Source organism: Salmo trutta, chromosome 18 (assembly GCF_901001165.1).
Source record: "Salmo trutta chromosome 18, fSalTru1.1, whole genome shotgun sequence".
In the NCBI taxonomy this organism is placed as follows: domain Eukaryota; kingdom Metazoa; phylum Chordata; class Actinopteri; order Salmoniformes; family Salmonidae; genus Salmo; species Salmo trutta.
The window spans coordinates 1,574,472-1,587,954 of NC_042974.1; the positions used below are offsets into that span (position 1 = coordinate 1,574,472).

Here is a 13,483-nt window from a genome sequence, read left to right on the forward strand (position 1 = left end):
AGAGATGACCAGTTTACAGAGGAGTATAGTGTGCAGTGATGTGTCCTTTAAGGAGCATTGGTGGCAAATCTGATGGCCGAATAGTAAAGAACATCTAGCCGCTCGAGAGCACCCTTACCTGCCGACCTATAAATTATGTCTCTGTAATCTAGCATGAGTAGGATGGTCATCTGAATCAGGGTTAGTTTGGCAGCTGGGGTGAAAGAGGAGCGATTACATAGAGGAAACCAAGTCTAGATTTAACTTTAGCCTGCAGCTTTGATATGTGCTGAGAGAAGGACAGTGTACCGTCTAGCCATACTCCCAAGTACTTGTATGAGGTGACTACCTCAAGCTCTAAACCCTCAGAGGTAGTAATCACACCTGTGGGGAGAGTGGTATTCTTCTTACCAAATCACATGACCTTTGTTTTGGAGGTGTTCAGAACAAGGTTAAGGGTAGAGAAAGCTTGTTGGACACTAAGAAAGCTTTGTTGTAGAGCATTTAACAGCATAATACTGTATCATCTGCATACAAATGGATGAAATAGCTTTCTACTGCCTGAGCTATGTTGTTGATGTAAATTGAGAAGAGTGTGGGTCCTAGGATTGAGCCTTGGGGTACTCCCTTGGTGACAGGCAGTGGCAGAGACAGCATATTTTCTGACTTTATACACTGCACTCTTTGAGAGGGGTAGTTAGCCAACCAGGCCAAAGACCCCTCAGAGACACCAATTCTCCTTTGCCGGCCCACAAGAATGGAATGGTCTATCGTATCTAAAGCTTTGGCCAAGTCCATAAAAATAGTAGCACAATATTGCTTAGAATCAAGCGCAATGGTGACATCATTGAGGACCTTTACAGTTGCAGTGACACATCCATAACCTGAACGGAAAGCAGATTGCATGCCAGAGAGAATACTATAGACATCAAGAAAGCCAGTCAGTTCATTATTAATTTTTTTACCCAACACTTTTGATAAACAGGGCAAAATAGAAATATAGCCTATAACAGTTAGGATCAGCTTGAACTCCCCCTTTAAATAAAGGACAAACCGTGGCTGCCTTCCAAGCAATGGGAACCTCCCCTGAAAGGAGTGATAGGCTTGGTGATGATGGGGCAGCAAACTTAAAGAAGAAAGGGTCTAAACCATCTGACACAGATGTTTTTTTGGGGTCAAGTTTCAGGAGCTCCTTTAGCACCTCGGACTCAGTAACTGCCTACAGGGAGAAACTTTGTTGTCGGGCAGGGGAAAAAGAGGGAGGAGCATCGGGGATAGTCGCATTAGATGGGGTGGGAGATGGGACAAGGAGGCATGGCTGAGTCAAATAGGAATCCTGAAGTGGTGATTAAAGAGCTCAGCCATGTGCTCCTTGTCAGTAACAACCACATCATCAACATTAAGGGACATGGGCAGCTGTGAGGAGGAGGGTTTATTCTCCAGGTCTTTAACTGTTGTCCAGAACTTCTTGGGGTTAGACCCACAGAGAGAGAACTGCTCCCTAAAGTAACTCATTTTGCCCTTACGGATTGCCTGAGTGCACTTATTTCTCATTTGCCTGAACAATAGCCAGTCAGCCTGAGTATGCGTGTGCTAAGCCTTTCGGATAGAGGTTGACTTTACCATAGACCACCTACTTTAGGAGAGCCAAGGTCATGGTCTGAGCATTTTTATTTGTTGATCTAAAAAAAATCAAACCTTTATTTAACTAGGCAAGTCAGTTAAGAACAAATTCAATGACAGCCTACAATGACAGCCTACCCCGGCCAAACCCAGACGACACTGGGCCAATTGTGTACCGCCCTATGGGACACCCAATCACGGCCAGGAATCAAACCAGGGTGTCTGTAGTGACGCCTTTAGCACTGTGCTGCAGTGCCTTAAACCACTGCGCCACTCGGGAGTGGTAGTGTTACTCAAGTGATTTGTGGTTGTCACTAGTTACCACAGCCATAAAGTCATAAACCTATTTTTATAATTTCTCTTCTCAAAATCTGATTTTAAACCTAAGCCTACACTCTTAGAAAAAAATGTTTTATCTAGAACCTAAAAGGGTTCTACAGCCGTATAACTATTTTTGGTTCCAGGTAGAACCCTTTTCGGTTCCATGTAGAAGTCTTTCTACAGAGGGTTTTACATGGAACCCAGAAGAGTTCTACCTGGAACCAAAAAAAGGGTTCTACCTTGAATCAAAAAGTGTTCTCTTATGGACCGTTTTGGTGTGTAACCTGAATCCTAACCTTAACCACACTGCAAACCTTATGCCTAAACCTAACTTAAAATACATTTCAAAATACGATATTGCCAATTTTGACTTTGTGGCTGTTGTAACTAGTGGAAACCGTGATTTGGGGCTGCAGGTAGCCTAGTGGTTAGAGCGTTGGGACAGTAACCGAAAGGTTGCTGTATTGAATCCCCGAGCTGACAAGGTAAAACTTAACTAGGCAGTTAACCCACTGTTCCTAGGCCGTCACTGTAAATAAGAATTTGTTCTTAACTGACTTGCCCTAGTTAAATAAAGATAAATGTTGGTCTTCAAAAAGAAAGGAGGACCAAGACACTCTTCATATAATTAATTAAAATGCCTTTGTTAGTATGGCATGTTCAATAGAAACAATGTTTTTAAAAAACCGACGCGTTGAATGTATTGCTTTCTTATTCTTGACACTTCGCCCAGACATATTTAAGGTTAGAACTACCTTTCTAAGTGTTCTGATACTTCTAGTTTGGAGTTACATTTTTATGATAACATAGCTACAGCATTTCCCTTTTTAAGTGTGTATACTATTGCTTACTAGGTGTGTCCAATCAATTTTAACCACTCCCCCTTCTAATTAGGGTTAATTGGAAAAGCTGTTAAACAGAGAACATTGTATTATTTCTTTGTACACCCTGATGAAGGCCATGCAGCCGAAACGCGTCGGTTTTTTAAAAACATTGTTTCTATTGAACATGCCATACTAATAAAGGTATTTTAATTAATTATATGAAGAGTGTCTTGGTCCTCCTTTCTTTTTGAAGACCAACTCAACCCTTTTACCAAAGAGCACCTTCTGTTTACCAACATTTACTATTGTGGACCTTAGTAGCGCTTCCCTTCCTCCTCTTTCTACTAAAGATAAATGTTGGTTGAGGTGTTACAGTAAGGTGTTTAATTTGTGACCACTAGGTGGAGACAGAGGCAGTGTACCGGGCCATCACCATCGCCAAGCAGGCCAACTGTCCTCTCTACATCACCAAGGTGATGAGCAAGTCGGCTGCTGATGTCATTGCCAAGGCCAGGAAGAAGGGTGAGACTGGGTTTAGCGATTCAATAACAACTTTATTCAGAAATAATTTCTGTGTCATATATTCTTTGTTAACTTTGATGGCTAAACACATTTGTTGTTGACCTGGCAAAAAATGTTCCTGAAAAACTGATATTTCTTGTACAAATGCCTCATCTTTTTTCATTGGATGATTTTCAGGCATGGTGGTTTATGGCGAGCCAATCACAGCCAGCCTTGGGACAGACGGATCACACTATTGGAGTAAGAACTGGGCTAAGGCTGCAGCGTTCGTCATGTCCCCGCCCCTCAGCCCAGACCCCAGCACCCCTGACTACCTCAACTCCCTGCTTTCCTGGTGAGAACACATAAGCTGTGTTTACACAGGCTGCCCCATTCTGATCTTTCCCATTTATTGACAAAAGATCTGATTTGATTGGTCAAAAATACAATTTTGTGGCAAAAGATCAGAATTGTGTTGCCTGTGTAAACGCAGCCATAGAGACACAGACACTAGTATGAAGACAGAACATTTCTGAATTATATTTGAATTACTTTGTCTGCATCTAGCACATACTTCAAAGCTCTCACGGACACCGTTGAAAGCTCTCACGGACACCGTTGAAAGCTCTCACGGACACCGTTGAAAGCTCTCACGGACACTGTTGAAAGCTCTCACGGACACCGTTCAACAAAGAAAAAGTGGATTCACCCTAAAACAACCGGAAAACAGATTATTAATAAGTGAATCAGCTTCTGTGGTCTCAGTCATCCCTGATGGTGACTCACTGTGTTGTTCTCTTAGTCATCCCTGATGGTGACTCACTGTGCTGTGGTCTGACTGTCCTGTTGTCTTGGTCCACAGTGGTCTGACTGTCCTGTTGTCTTGGTCCACAGTGGTCTGACTGTCCTGTTGTCTTGGTCCACAGTGGTCTGACTGTCCTGTTGTCTTGGTCCACAGTGGTCTGACTGTCCTGTTGTCTTGGTCCACAGTGGTCTGACTGTCCTGTTGTCTTGGTCCACAGTGGTCTGACTGTCCTGTTGTCTTGGTCCACAGTGGTCTGACTGTCCTGTTGTCTTGGTCCACAGTGGTCTGACTGTCCTGTTGTCTTGGTCCACAGTGGTCTGACTGTCCTGTTGTCTTGGTCCACAGTGGTCTGACTGTCCTGTTGTCTTGGTCCACAGTGGTCTGACTGTCCTGTTGTCTTGGTCCACAGTGGTCTGACTGTCCTGTTGTCTTGGTCCACAGTGGTCTGACTGTCCTGTTGTCTTGGTCCACAGTGGTCTGACTGTCCTGTTCTCTTGGTCCACAGTGGTCTGACTGTCCTGTTGTCTTGGTCCACAGTGGTCTGACTGTCCTGTTCTCTTGGTCCACAGTGGTCTGACTGTCCTGTTCTCTTGGTCCACAGTGGTCTGACTGTCCTGTTCTCTTGGCCCACAGTGGTCTGACTGTCCTGTTCTCTTGGTCCACAGTGGAGACCTTCAGGTGACGGCCAGTGGCCACAGCACCTTCTCGACGGCCCAGAAGGCTGTTGGGAAAGACAACTTCACCCTCATCCCTGAGGGAACTAACGGCATCGAGGAGAGGCTAGCCATCGTCTGGGAGAAGGCTGTGGTATGTTATCTTTTGTTGTTTCGTTTTTAAAGGTTTATTTTTTGGCGCTGTATGCTTTACAGTGGGAAATAAAGAGTTTTTGCAGTTGGCCTGATTCAAAGCCATGCTGCAGCTGTATATATGATATGGAGGCAGCAGTTTAGACAGCTAGACCACCGTAGGACACACCTGTTTCTGTTGTTGTTGTTGTTACTTCTTCTTCTCCTTCTTCTTCTTCACTGGTTTTCACAATGATGCGATATGTCTTTAACAGTAACGCCTTTGCATTGTTGTATAAAAGACAGCTCTTTCCTGATCGTGAAGAGGATGTTTTGTTCTGTATTCCCCAGGCGACAGGCAAGATGGATGAGAATGAGTTTGTTGCGGTGACGAGCACCAACGCTGCCAAGCTGTTCAACCTGTATCCTCGTAAAGGAAGGATTGCTGTGGGGTCAGACGCAGACATCGTGATCTGGAACCCCAAGGAGACCAAGACCATCTCAGCCACGACGCACACACTGGTACACACACACACACACACACACACACACACACACACACACACACACACACACTACTCTCTTTCACAGTCAATCTCCAGACATAATTCAGACAATCCTCCAATGTGTCTGTCTGTCTGTCTGTCTGTCTGTCTGTCTGTCTGTCTGTCTGTCTGTCTGGAAGGAGTTTTGTCTGTCTGTCTGTCTGTCTGTCTGTCTGTCAGGAAGGAGTTTTGTCCGTCTGTAAAGGTGTGATGATGATGATATCATGTCTGAGCTGGATGTTCATTATTCTGTCCTTGTGTGTGTTTCCAGACAGTGGAGATAAACATCTTTGAGGGCATGGAGGTGCGGGGAGCCCCGGTGGTGGTGATCAGCCAGGGGAAGATCGTCCTGGAGGGGGGCAAGCTGAACGTCACAGAGGGCTCTGGACGCTTCGTACCCAGGAAAGCTTACCCTGACTACATCTACAAGAGGATCAAAGCACGCAGCAAGGTAAGAGAAGAAAGATGAAGGCTAACCAGGGTCAGAGCTAGGGGCTAACAACCAGCAGGGTAGGAGAGTAGAGGTGGAGGCTAACCAGGGTCAGAGCTAGGGGTTAACAACCAGCAAGGTAAGAGAAGAAAGATGAAGGCTAACCAGGGTCAGAGCTAGGGGCTAACAACCAGCAGGGTAGGAGAATAGAGGTGGAGGCTAACCGGGGTAAGAGCTAGCGGCTAAGGGCTAGCAGGGTAAGAGAAGAGAGATGATGGCTCTCCAGTATAAGAGCTTGGGGCTAAGGGCTAGCAGGATAAGAGAGGAGAGGTGATGCTAACCAGGGTAAGAGATAGCGGCTAAGGGCTAGCAGGGTAAGAGAAGAGAGATGATGGCTTACCAGGTCAAGAGCTAGGGGCTAACAACCAACAGGGTAAGAGAAGAGAGGTTATGGCTAACCAGGGTAAGAGCTAGGGGGTAAGGGCTAGCAGGGTAGGAGAAGAGAGGTGATGGCTAATCAGGGTAAGAACTAGGGGCTAAGGGCTAGCAGGGTAAGAGAATAGAGGTGAAGGCTAACCAGGGTAAGCAAGGTAATGCTTGCAGGGTAAAAGCCCAGCAGGGTAGGTGCTAGCGGCTAATGCTAGCAGGGTAAGAGCACAGCAGGGTAAGAGCTGATGAGAAAATTGATTAGGTGGCCATGATGTAATGTGGACAGGTTGGGAATTGAATGGGCTAATGAGGAGAAAGATGTTCTGTCCAGATAGAGGAGCAGTAGGGGTGTTAAATGTCCTTGTCATTATCGTGTTGCAGATCTCACTTGAAGCAAGAGGGACATTTCATTGTCTTAAAGCTATTGTCACCATTCAGTTGAATAATTTCTCAAAGCCCGCAGCAGAGTAAGAGATAAAATCAGAGAACCAGTGAAGGGTAAGAACTGAGAGCTAAAGAGGAACAAGAACAATCCATTCCTAAATGGCCCTGTCATTGTCCTGTTGCAGAAGTCACCTAAAGCGAGAGGTAAACTTTACAGACAGAGGCCTCTACCACATTAGGTTTTAAAGAAACTGTGCTTTTGAAGTGCACTTGCAGCAATTTTAACGCTAACGGCTAATGGCTAATGGATAACGGCTAACGGCTAACGGCTAATGGCTACGCAGAGTAACAGAGTGTGATAGTATAAAAGTCCATCGCAACTTGTGCTTTGACAAATGTGACACAACTCTTTCTTCCCACCCTTTACTTACTGTATATTATACTGTAAATCACTTTTTAACAAGTGACCAAATGTTTTATGGTGAAGGCTACATTGTCCTCTTACAGTTTTTCTCAGTCGCTTTGGTGCATTTTTCACATCATCCCTGACATGTGCAAAATAATAAGTGCATTTCTCAGAACAATTTGTACAAACTGCAATATACAATAGATGTGTTTCTAAAGCTAGTCAGTCACTAAAAATCCTTAGTACATCTCTCAAAAGTAAATATTCATGCCAATGATCATGTCAGTGTCATCAGAATGATAAGTCATTGAGTCATTGTTCACGAACAAGGTCGTCAAAATGTGTAGGCATGTTGTCAATGGAACTGTGTACTTTGACAGTATTACCTGATGTAACCTTAGGCTACAGTTTGGATGACAGTTACTGTATTGAAAATGCACAAGGCTGCACTTCTATGGCATATATCAATTTCAACAGTACTATTTACATATTACTGTATGTGGGTTATTGATTGAAAGAGACTGGACAACCCAAGGGGCACAAAGGGAAAAAAACTCAATTAGAACGAAACACAGGAAACCAGCCCTAAGGCACAACTTTGCCCGCAGCACTGTTCTAGTGCCGTCTCTACACATCCAGACGTTCCTGTCTGTCGGCCCACATATTCTCATCCACATCACACCGGATATTTTCCCTTCCAATGCAACGTGGAAAGAATCTTTTGGAATGCCTTATCCAGCCTCTGCAGGCGTCTACTGTGATGTCCTCACATGCTGCATCCATTGCAGCCAGCAGGGTCATCTGTGTGTGTGGCTGACGATCGTACACCTTCTACCTCCATGCTGAAAATAACTCCTCAATTGGGTTAAGGAATGGTGAATAAGGTGGGAGGAATTCTATGAGCATCCTCGGATGGGTCACAAACCATTGCCTTATGATGTTTGATCGATGGAAACTCACATTATCACAAATGACCACATGCTTTGGCAAATCCTCTCTAAACAGACCCCTCTCATCATCAGGGATGAGAGCCCTGTAGAGAGTCTCTAAAAAGTTGAGTAGATGCTGGGTGTCGTATGGCCCTATAAGGGGGATATGGGTTAGGACACCATGCTCTGAAATAGCAGCACACATGGTGATATTTCCTCCCCGTTGGCCTGGCAAATCCACAGTAGCTCTGTGACCGATGATATTCCCACCCCGCCTTCTGCATCTGGTCAGGTTGGCCTGGCAAATCCACAGTAGCTCTGTGACCGATGATATTCCCACCCCGCCTTCTGCATCTGGTCAGGTTGGCCTGGCAAATCCACAGTAGCTCTGTGACCGATGATATTCCCACCCCGCCTTCTGCATCTGGTCAGGTTGAAGCCAGCCTCATCCACGTATACAAAGTTGTGAGAGGGTTCACTTGATTCCAACTCCATTATACGCTATATCCCAGAACACACAGTTGAATTTGTTTTGGTAAGGAAGAGTGACATAAAATGTACATATATTGCATGTTCCTTCCACAGCAATGGAAATGTGTGCAGTTTATGCTTACAGTACTATGTATCACTATAAAATGTTGCTGTAAAGTAGTTACATAGATGTATGTTTTACCTGTACATACTGGTACCGTAGCTCCTTAACTCTGTCCTCATTCCTTTGGAATGGTACACGGTACAGCTGTTTCATACTCATCTGGTTTCTATGCAGCACCCTGTCCATGGTTGAGATGCTAACCGTATGGATGTTTTCAAAGACATCGTTGTCTTCTATAATGGTCCTTTGTATTTCCCTGAGTCTCATGGCATTGTTTGCTCGGACCATAGTGCAAATAGCCTCCTCCTGTTGAGATGTGAAAAGGCGTCCTCTGCCACCGGTTTGAGGTAATCTTGCAGTCTTATGTGGGGAAAAATGCAGTGATGCATCGCACACTTTCACATAGACAAAAACTATGCGAACACACATTTTACTGTAAAACATACAGGTGGGTGCATGTAAGGTGCAGTATCTGTATAGAGTATATTTCTGTATGCTGTGAAATACAAGTGGACTACTGTAATATGAAGCATTGTAGGAAGTATACAGTATACTGCTTATATATAGTAACTGTGCACTGTACATTGGTGGTCATACCTGTTCTCTCGTCGAAACGTTTGAACTATTGAGGACACGGTAGATCTCCCAATATTCGGCTGCACCCTTCGACCCGCCTCAGCCATTGTAAGGCGATGATAGACAACATGGTCTACAATAGTGGCCCTTATGTCATCAGATATGAGCCTATGTCCTCTTCTGCCTCTTCCTCTGTTTTGCCTTCCACCATGCATCCTTGCTCCTCTTCTTCCTCCTCCTCCTCCTCCTCCTCCTCCTCCTCCTCCTCCTCCTCTTAGCTGTTGACCCTGTTCGTTTCCTGGTCCATCCATTATTGGAAAATTGCACCTCTGTGTTGTGGTCTGTCTATATCTGCTTGCCAATTGATTCTTCATGAGATGCACCTTTGAGCAATTTATACAACTGGTTGATTGTTGGTTGAACTAACACTTTACATTCCTTCATGAGTGAGGGTCAATTTCACCTGCACCATTCATTAATTCACGTTTTTGTACAAAAGGTCTAATAGAAATGTGTAAAACTATGCTTGACAGTTTATGACAAATAGTTCAACAATTTTGCATGTAATGGCTTATGCAAGGAACTAATGCCTAGATGTTTTGAGGGGTAAGACTATTCAACAGAGAACCATCTACTATATTTTGATCAACATGACATGAGCAATTGAAAATGTGAAAAACAACTGACAATTGTACATTATCAATTGCAATATGTACAAAAGCAATTGCAATTTGTTCAAAGGAATAACACATTTCTTTAATGATGTGCACAAGTGACTAGATGATTTGGAATTTGTGCAAGTAGTATCAAGAATGGCACTTTTGATCTAAGAAATGCACCAAAGCGACTGAGAAAAACTGTAATTACATTATCCTTTACATGACATTCTATCCAGATGGCTGATGATCTACATTATCCTTTACATGACATTCTATCCAGATGGCTGATGATCTACATTATCCTTTACATGACATTCTATCCAGATGGCTGATGATCTACATTATCCTTTACATGACATTCTATCCAGATGGCTGATGATCTACATTATCCTTTACATGACATTCTATCCAGATGGCTGATGATCTACATTATCCTTTACATGACATTCTATCCAGATGGCTGATGATCTACATTATCCTTTACATGACATTCTATCCAGATGGCTGATGATCTACATTATCCTTTACATGACATTCTATCCAGATGGCTGATGATCTACATTATCCTTTCCATGACATTTTCTCCAGATGGTTGATGTTCCACATTATCTTTTACATGACATTCTCCTCCCTCTTCAGATGGCTGGTGATTTACATGATCCTTTACCTGACATTCTCCTCCCTCTTCAGATGGCTGATGCCCGTGGCGTCCCCCGAGGGAACTATGATGGACCGGTCCATGATGTCATCAGCATGACTAAGTCAGTGCCGGCCACTCCCTCCAGCAGGGGGCCCCAGTGCCCAGGGAAGGGCCCCCTCGGCCCCACCAGGAACCTGCACCAGTCTGGTTTCACCCTATCCGGTATGGGTAAGCTTCGTCTACTCTTTACTGGGTGTGGATGTTTCTCCTCCCTTTTTTAATTGAACCTTTATTTATACAGGGTTATTCTCATTAAGATCAAATCTCTTTCACTGTCTGGAAGTACCAGACAGGAAACTGCACGTCTCCTTCTGTCTTGATGTCAGGGTTGTATTATTTCATTATTTCTTTGTCCTTCCTTTTCTCTCAGTGTCTCTGTCTATAAGCATCCTAATCTCTCTCTCTCCCTTCTCACTCTCTCTCCCCCCCATCTCCCTCTCTTCCACGCTCTCCGTCTCCCTCCCTCTCCCTCCTTCTCTCTCACTCTGACCATCTCACTCCCATTCCCTTGTTTCAGCCAATCATCTTTCTAATTGGGAGTCTTGTCTATCCTGTCAGTCTTATTACAGTCTAACTTCTAGCTCTGTTTACTGTCTCTGTTGAACCACACAGGACCAATTATAGCCATATCTACAGTATAGCTGTATGTACATGTAAGGTCAGGGATTTGGGAAGCTGTACAATGGTTATTTAAATCCTAGTTATACTGCCTTACCCCTATCGGAACCCAAAATGTACTCAATTGTTTGTAACGGATCTTTGTTCTTGTTCTCCGATACAGGAACTCAGATTGACGATCACATCCCACGACGCTCAGCACAGAGGATCGTGGCGCCACCCGGTGGCCGCTCCAATATCACCTCCCTGTCGTGAACCTGGGAGCGCCTTGCTCCTCGCGTCTGCTGTAGGGAGAAAGATAAATCAACTACTGTAGCAACAACCAACTACATCAATCAAAACCAATCTCACCTGGCTTCCAGAACTCAACAGTGAAACCTGAACATGCAGTCTTCTTCTCAGATACAACTGTAAAACAGGATACAGCATAGAAATACATTTACCACTAGTAGTTACCAGTCATTCTATTTCTATGGTAGACACACCAACTGGTAAAACCCACCAACATAGTACTTTAATCTGTTATCCTTTATCAATATTGTGATCAATTCCTCAATCAATTTATCTCATCACCCATCAATAGTCAACTGTCCCTGTCAGATCTCCATAGCATGCACCTTAAACAGTCTCTGTCTCCTCTCTCATCTCCTCAGCTTCACTATAGCTTTACTAACATGGTGATAAATAAGCCCTAGATGAAAGTAGTTCTCTTTAGACCACAGAATGCCTCTCAGCTCTCTCTCGTCGTAGTGATGCCTGCTTCTGCTTTCGCTTCAGTGCTTCTTAGAAACTCTGTAGTTGAGTCCAACATGGAACTCTATTCCCTAGATAGTGCACTAGTGGACAAAAGTAGTGCACTATCTAGGGAATAGAGTTCCATTTCAGACTAACGCGAACTTGTTGTCTCTCTCTGCTGTTATATAGTCATGGCTGTAGGCTATTTAGGCTTCATCTTACCCTCTCTGCTGTTATATAGTCATGGCTGTAGGCTATTTAGGCTTCATCTTGCCCTCTCTTACTGTTATGCATGACTTTTCCTCTTCATCGTTACTCATTACAAATACAACAAGGAAAGGAAGTGTGTGTTACTGTGAACAGACTGTAGGGACAGTCCTCCAGTCACACTTGTCTTTCTATTATTATGATGTTTTATCCCAGTGCAGGTGCGCTAACTTTGCTTCCATGGTATATTCAGTCAGTCAGAATAGGAACTTCACCAATCCTATTCAGTCAGTCTGTAACGACTGTCGTCGGAAGAAAACCAAGATGCAGCGGAGGTTGTGTGTTCATCTTGAAATTTAATAAAAATGAACCACTACAAAACAAAACACTTGATAGCAATGACAGCAAACAGTCCTGTCTGGTCCCAACTGAACAAAACAGAAAACAATCCCCCACAAAACCCAAAGGAAAAATCTGCTCCTTATGTGTGACTCCCAATCAACAACAACGAACTTCAGCTGTGCCTGATTGGGAGCCACACACGGCCCAAAACAAAGAAATACAAAAAACATAGAAAAAAAACATAGAACGCCCACCCAATGTAACACCCTGGCCTAACCAAAATAAAGAACAAAAAACCCCTCTCTATATCCAGGGCGTTACAGTCAGAATAGGAACTTCACCAATCCTTCTAGTCAGTCAGTCAGTCAGTCAGTCAGAATAGGAACTTCACCAATCCTTCTAGTCAGTCAGTCAGAATAGGAACTTCACCAATCCTTCTCGTCAGTCAGTCAGAATAGGAACTTCACCAATCCTTCTAGTCAGTCAGTCAGAATAGGAACTTCACCAATCCTTCTAGTCAGTCAGTCAGAATAGGAACTTCACCAATCCTTCTAGTCAGTCAGTCAGTCAGAATAGGAACTTCACCAATCCTTCTAGTCAGTCAGTCAGAATAGGAACTTCACCAATCCTTCTCGTCAGTCAGTCAGAATAGGAACTTCACCAATCCTTCTAGTCAGTCAGTCAGAATAGGAACTTCACCAATCCTTCTAGTCAGTCAGTCAGAATAGGAACTTCACCAATCCTTCTAGTCAGTCAGTCAGTCAGAATAGGAACTTCACCAATCCTTCTAGTCAGTCAGTCAGAATAGGAACTTCACCAATCCTTCTAGTCAGTCAGTCAGAATAGGAACTTCACCAATCCTTCTAGTCAGTCAGTCAGAATAGGAACTTCACCAATCCTTCATGTCTATATAGGAGTTACAGGGAAGCCCATATCATCTTTATACTGGATCTGTGTTTTTGTCTTTATAGCACAGCCATGTTCCGCTGTCATCGTATGACTTTTATATTTTTGTATACAAAGACGAAACATCTGGTGCTTTGAAACCCTAGCCTGGTTCAGCCAGACTGAATGCCCCACTGACTTGGTG

At 43.9% G+C, this 13,483-nt stretch overlaps 1 protein-coding gene across 2 annotated transcripts in view; it reads left to right on the forward strand.

The window, feature by feature from the left end:
• LOC115152718 (dihydropyrimidinase-related protein 2) overlaps nt 1-12,458 on the forward strand; it is a 29,890-nt gene extending 17,432 nt beyond the window's left edge. The window contains exons 8-14 of one of the 2 annotated variants that reach the window (XM_029697466.1): nt 3,149-3,269; nt 3,447-3,603; nt 4,719-4,860; nt 5,190-5,360; nt 5,655-5,834; nt 10,482-10,659; nt 11,273-12,458. In XM_029697466.1, coding sequence (XP_029553326.1) covers nt 3,149-3,269; nt 3,447-3,603; nt 4,719-4,860; nt 5,190-5,360; nt 5,655-5,834; nt 10,482-10,659; nt 11,273-11,364 — 1,041 coding nt within the window. In that variant the 3' untranslated portion in view covers nt 11,365-12,458. The remainder of the gene's footprint in view (nt 1-3,148; nt 3,270-3,446; nt 3,604-4,718; nt 4,861-5,189; nt 5,361-5,654; nt 5,835-10,481; nt 10,660-11,272) is intronic. The other variant, XM_029697467.1, reaches the window with a different exon arrangement.
• Nucleotides 12,459-13,483: the final 1,025 nt, after the last annotated feature.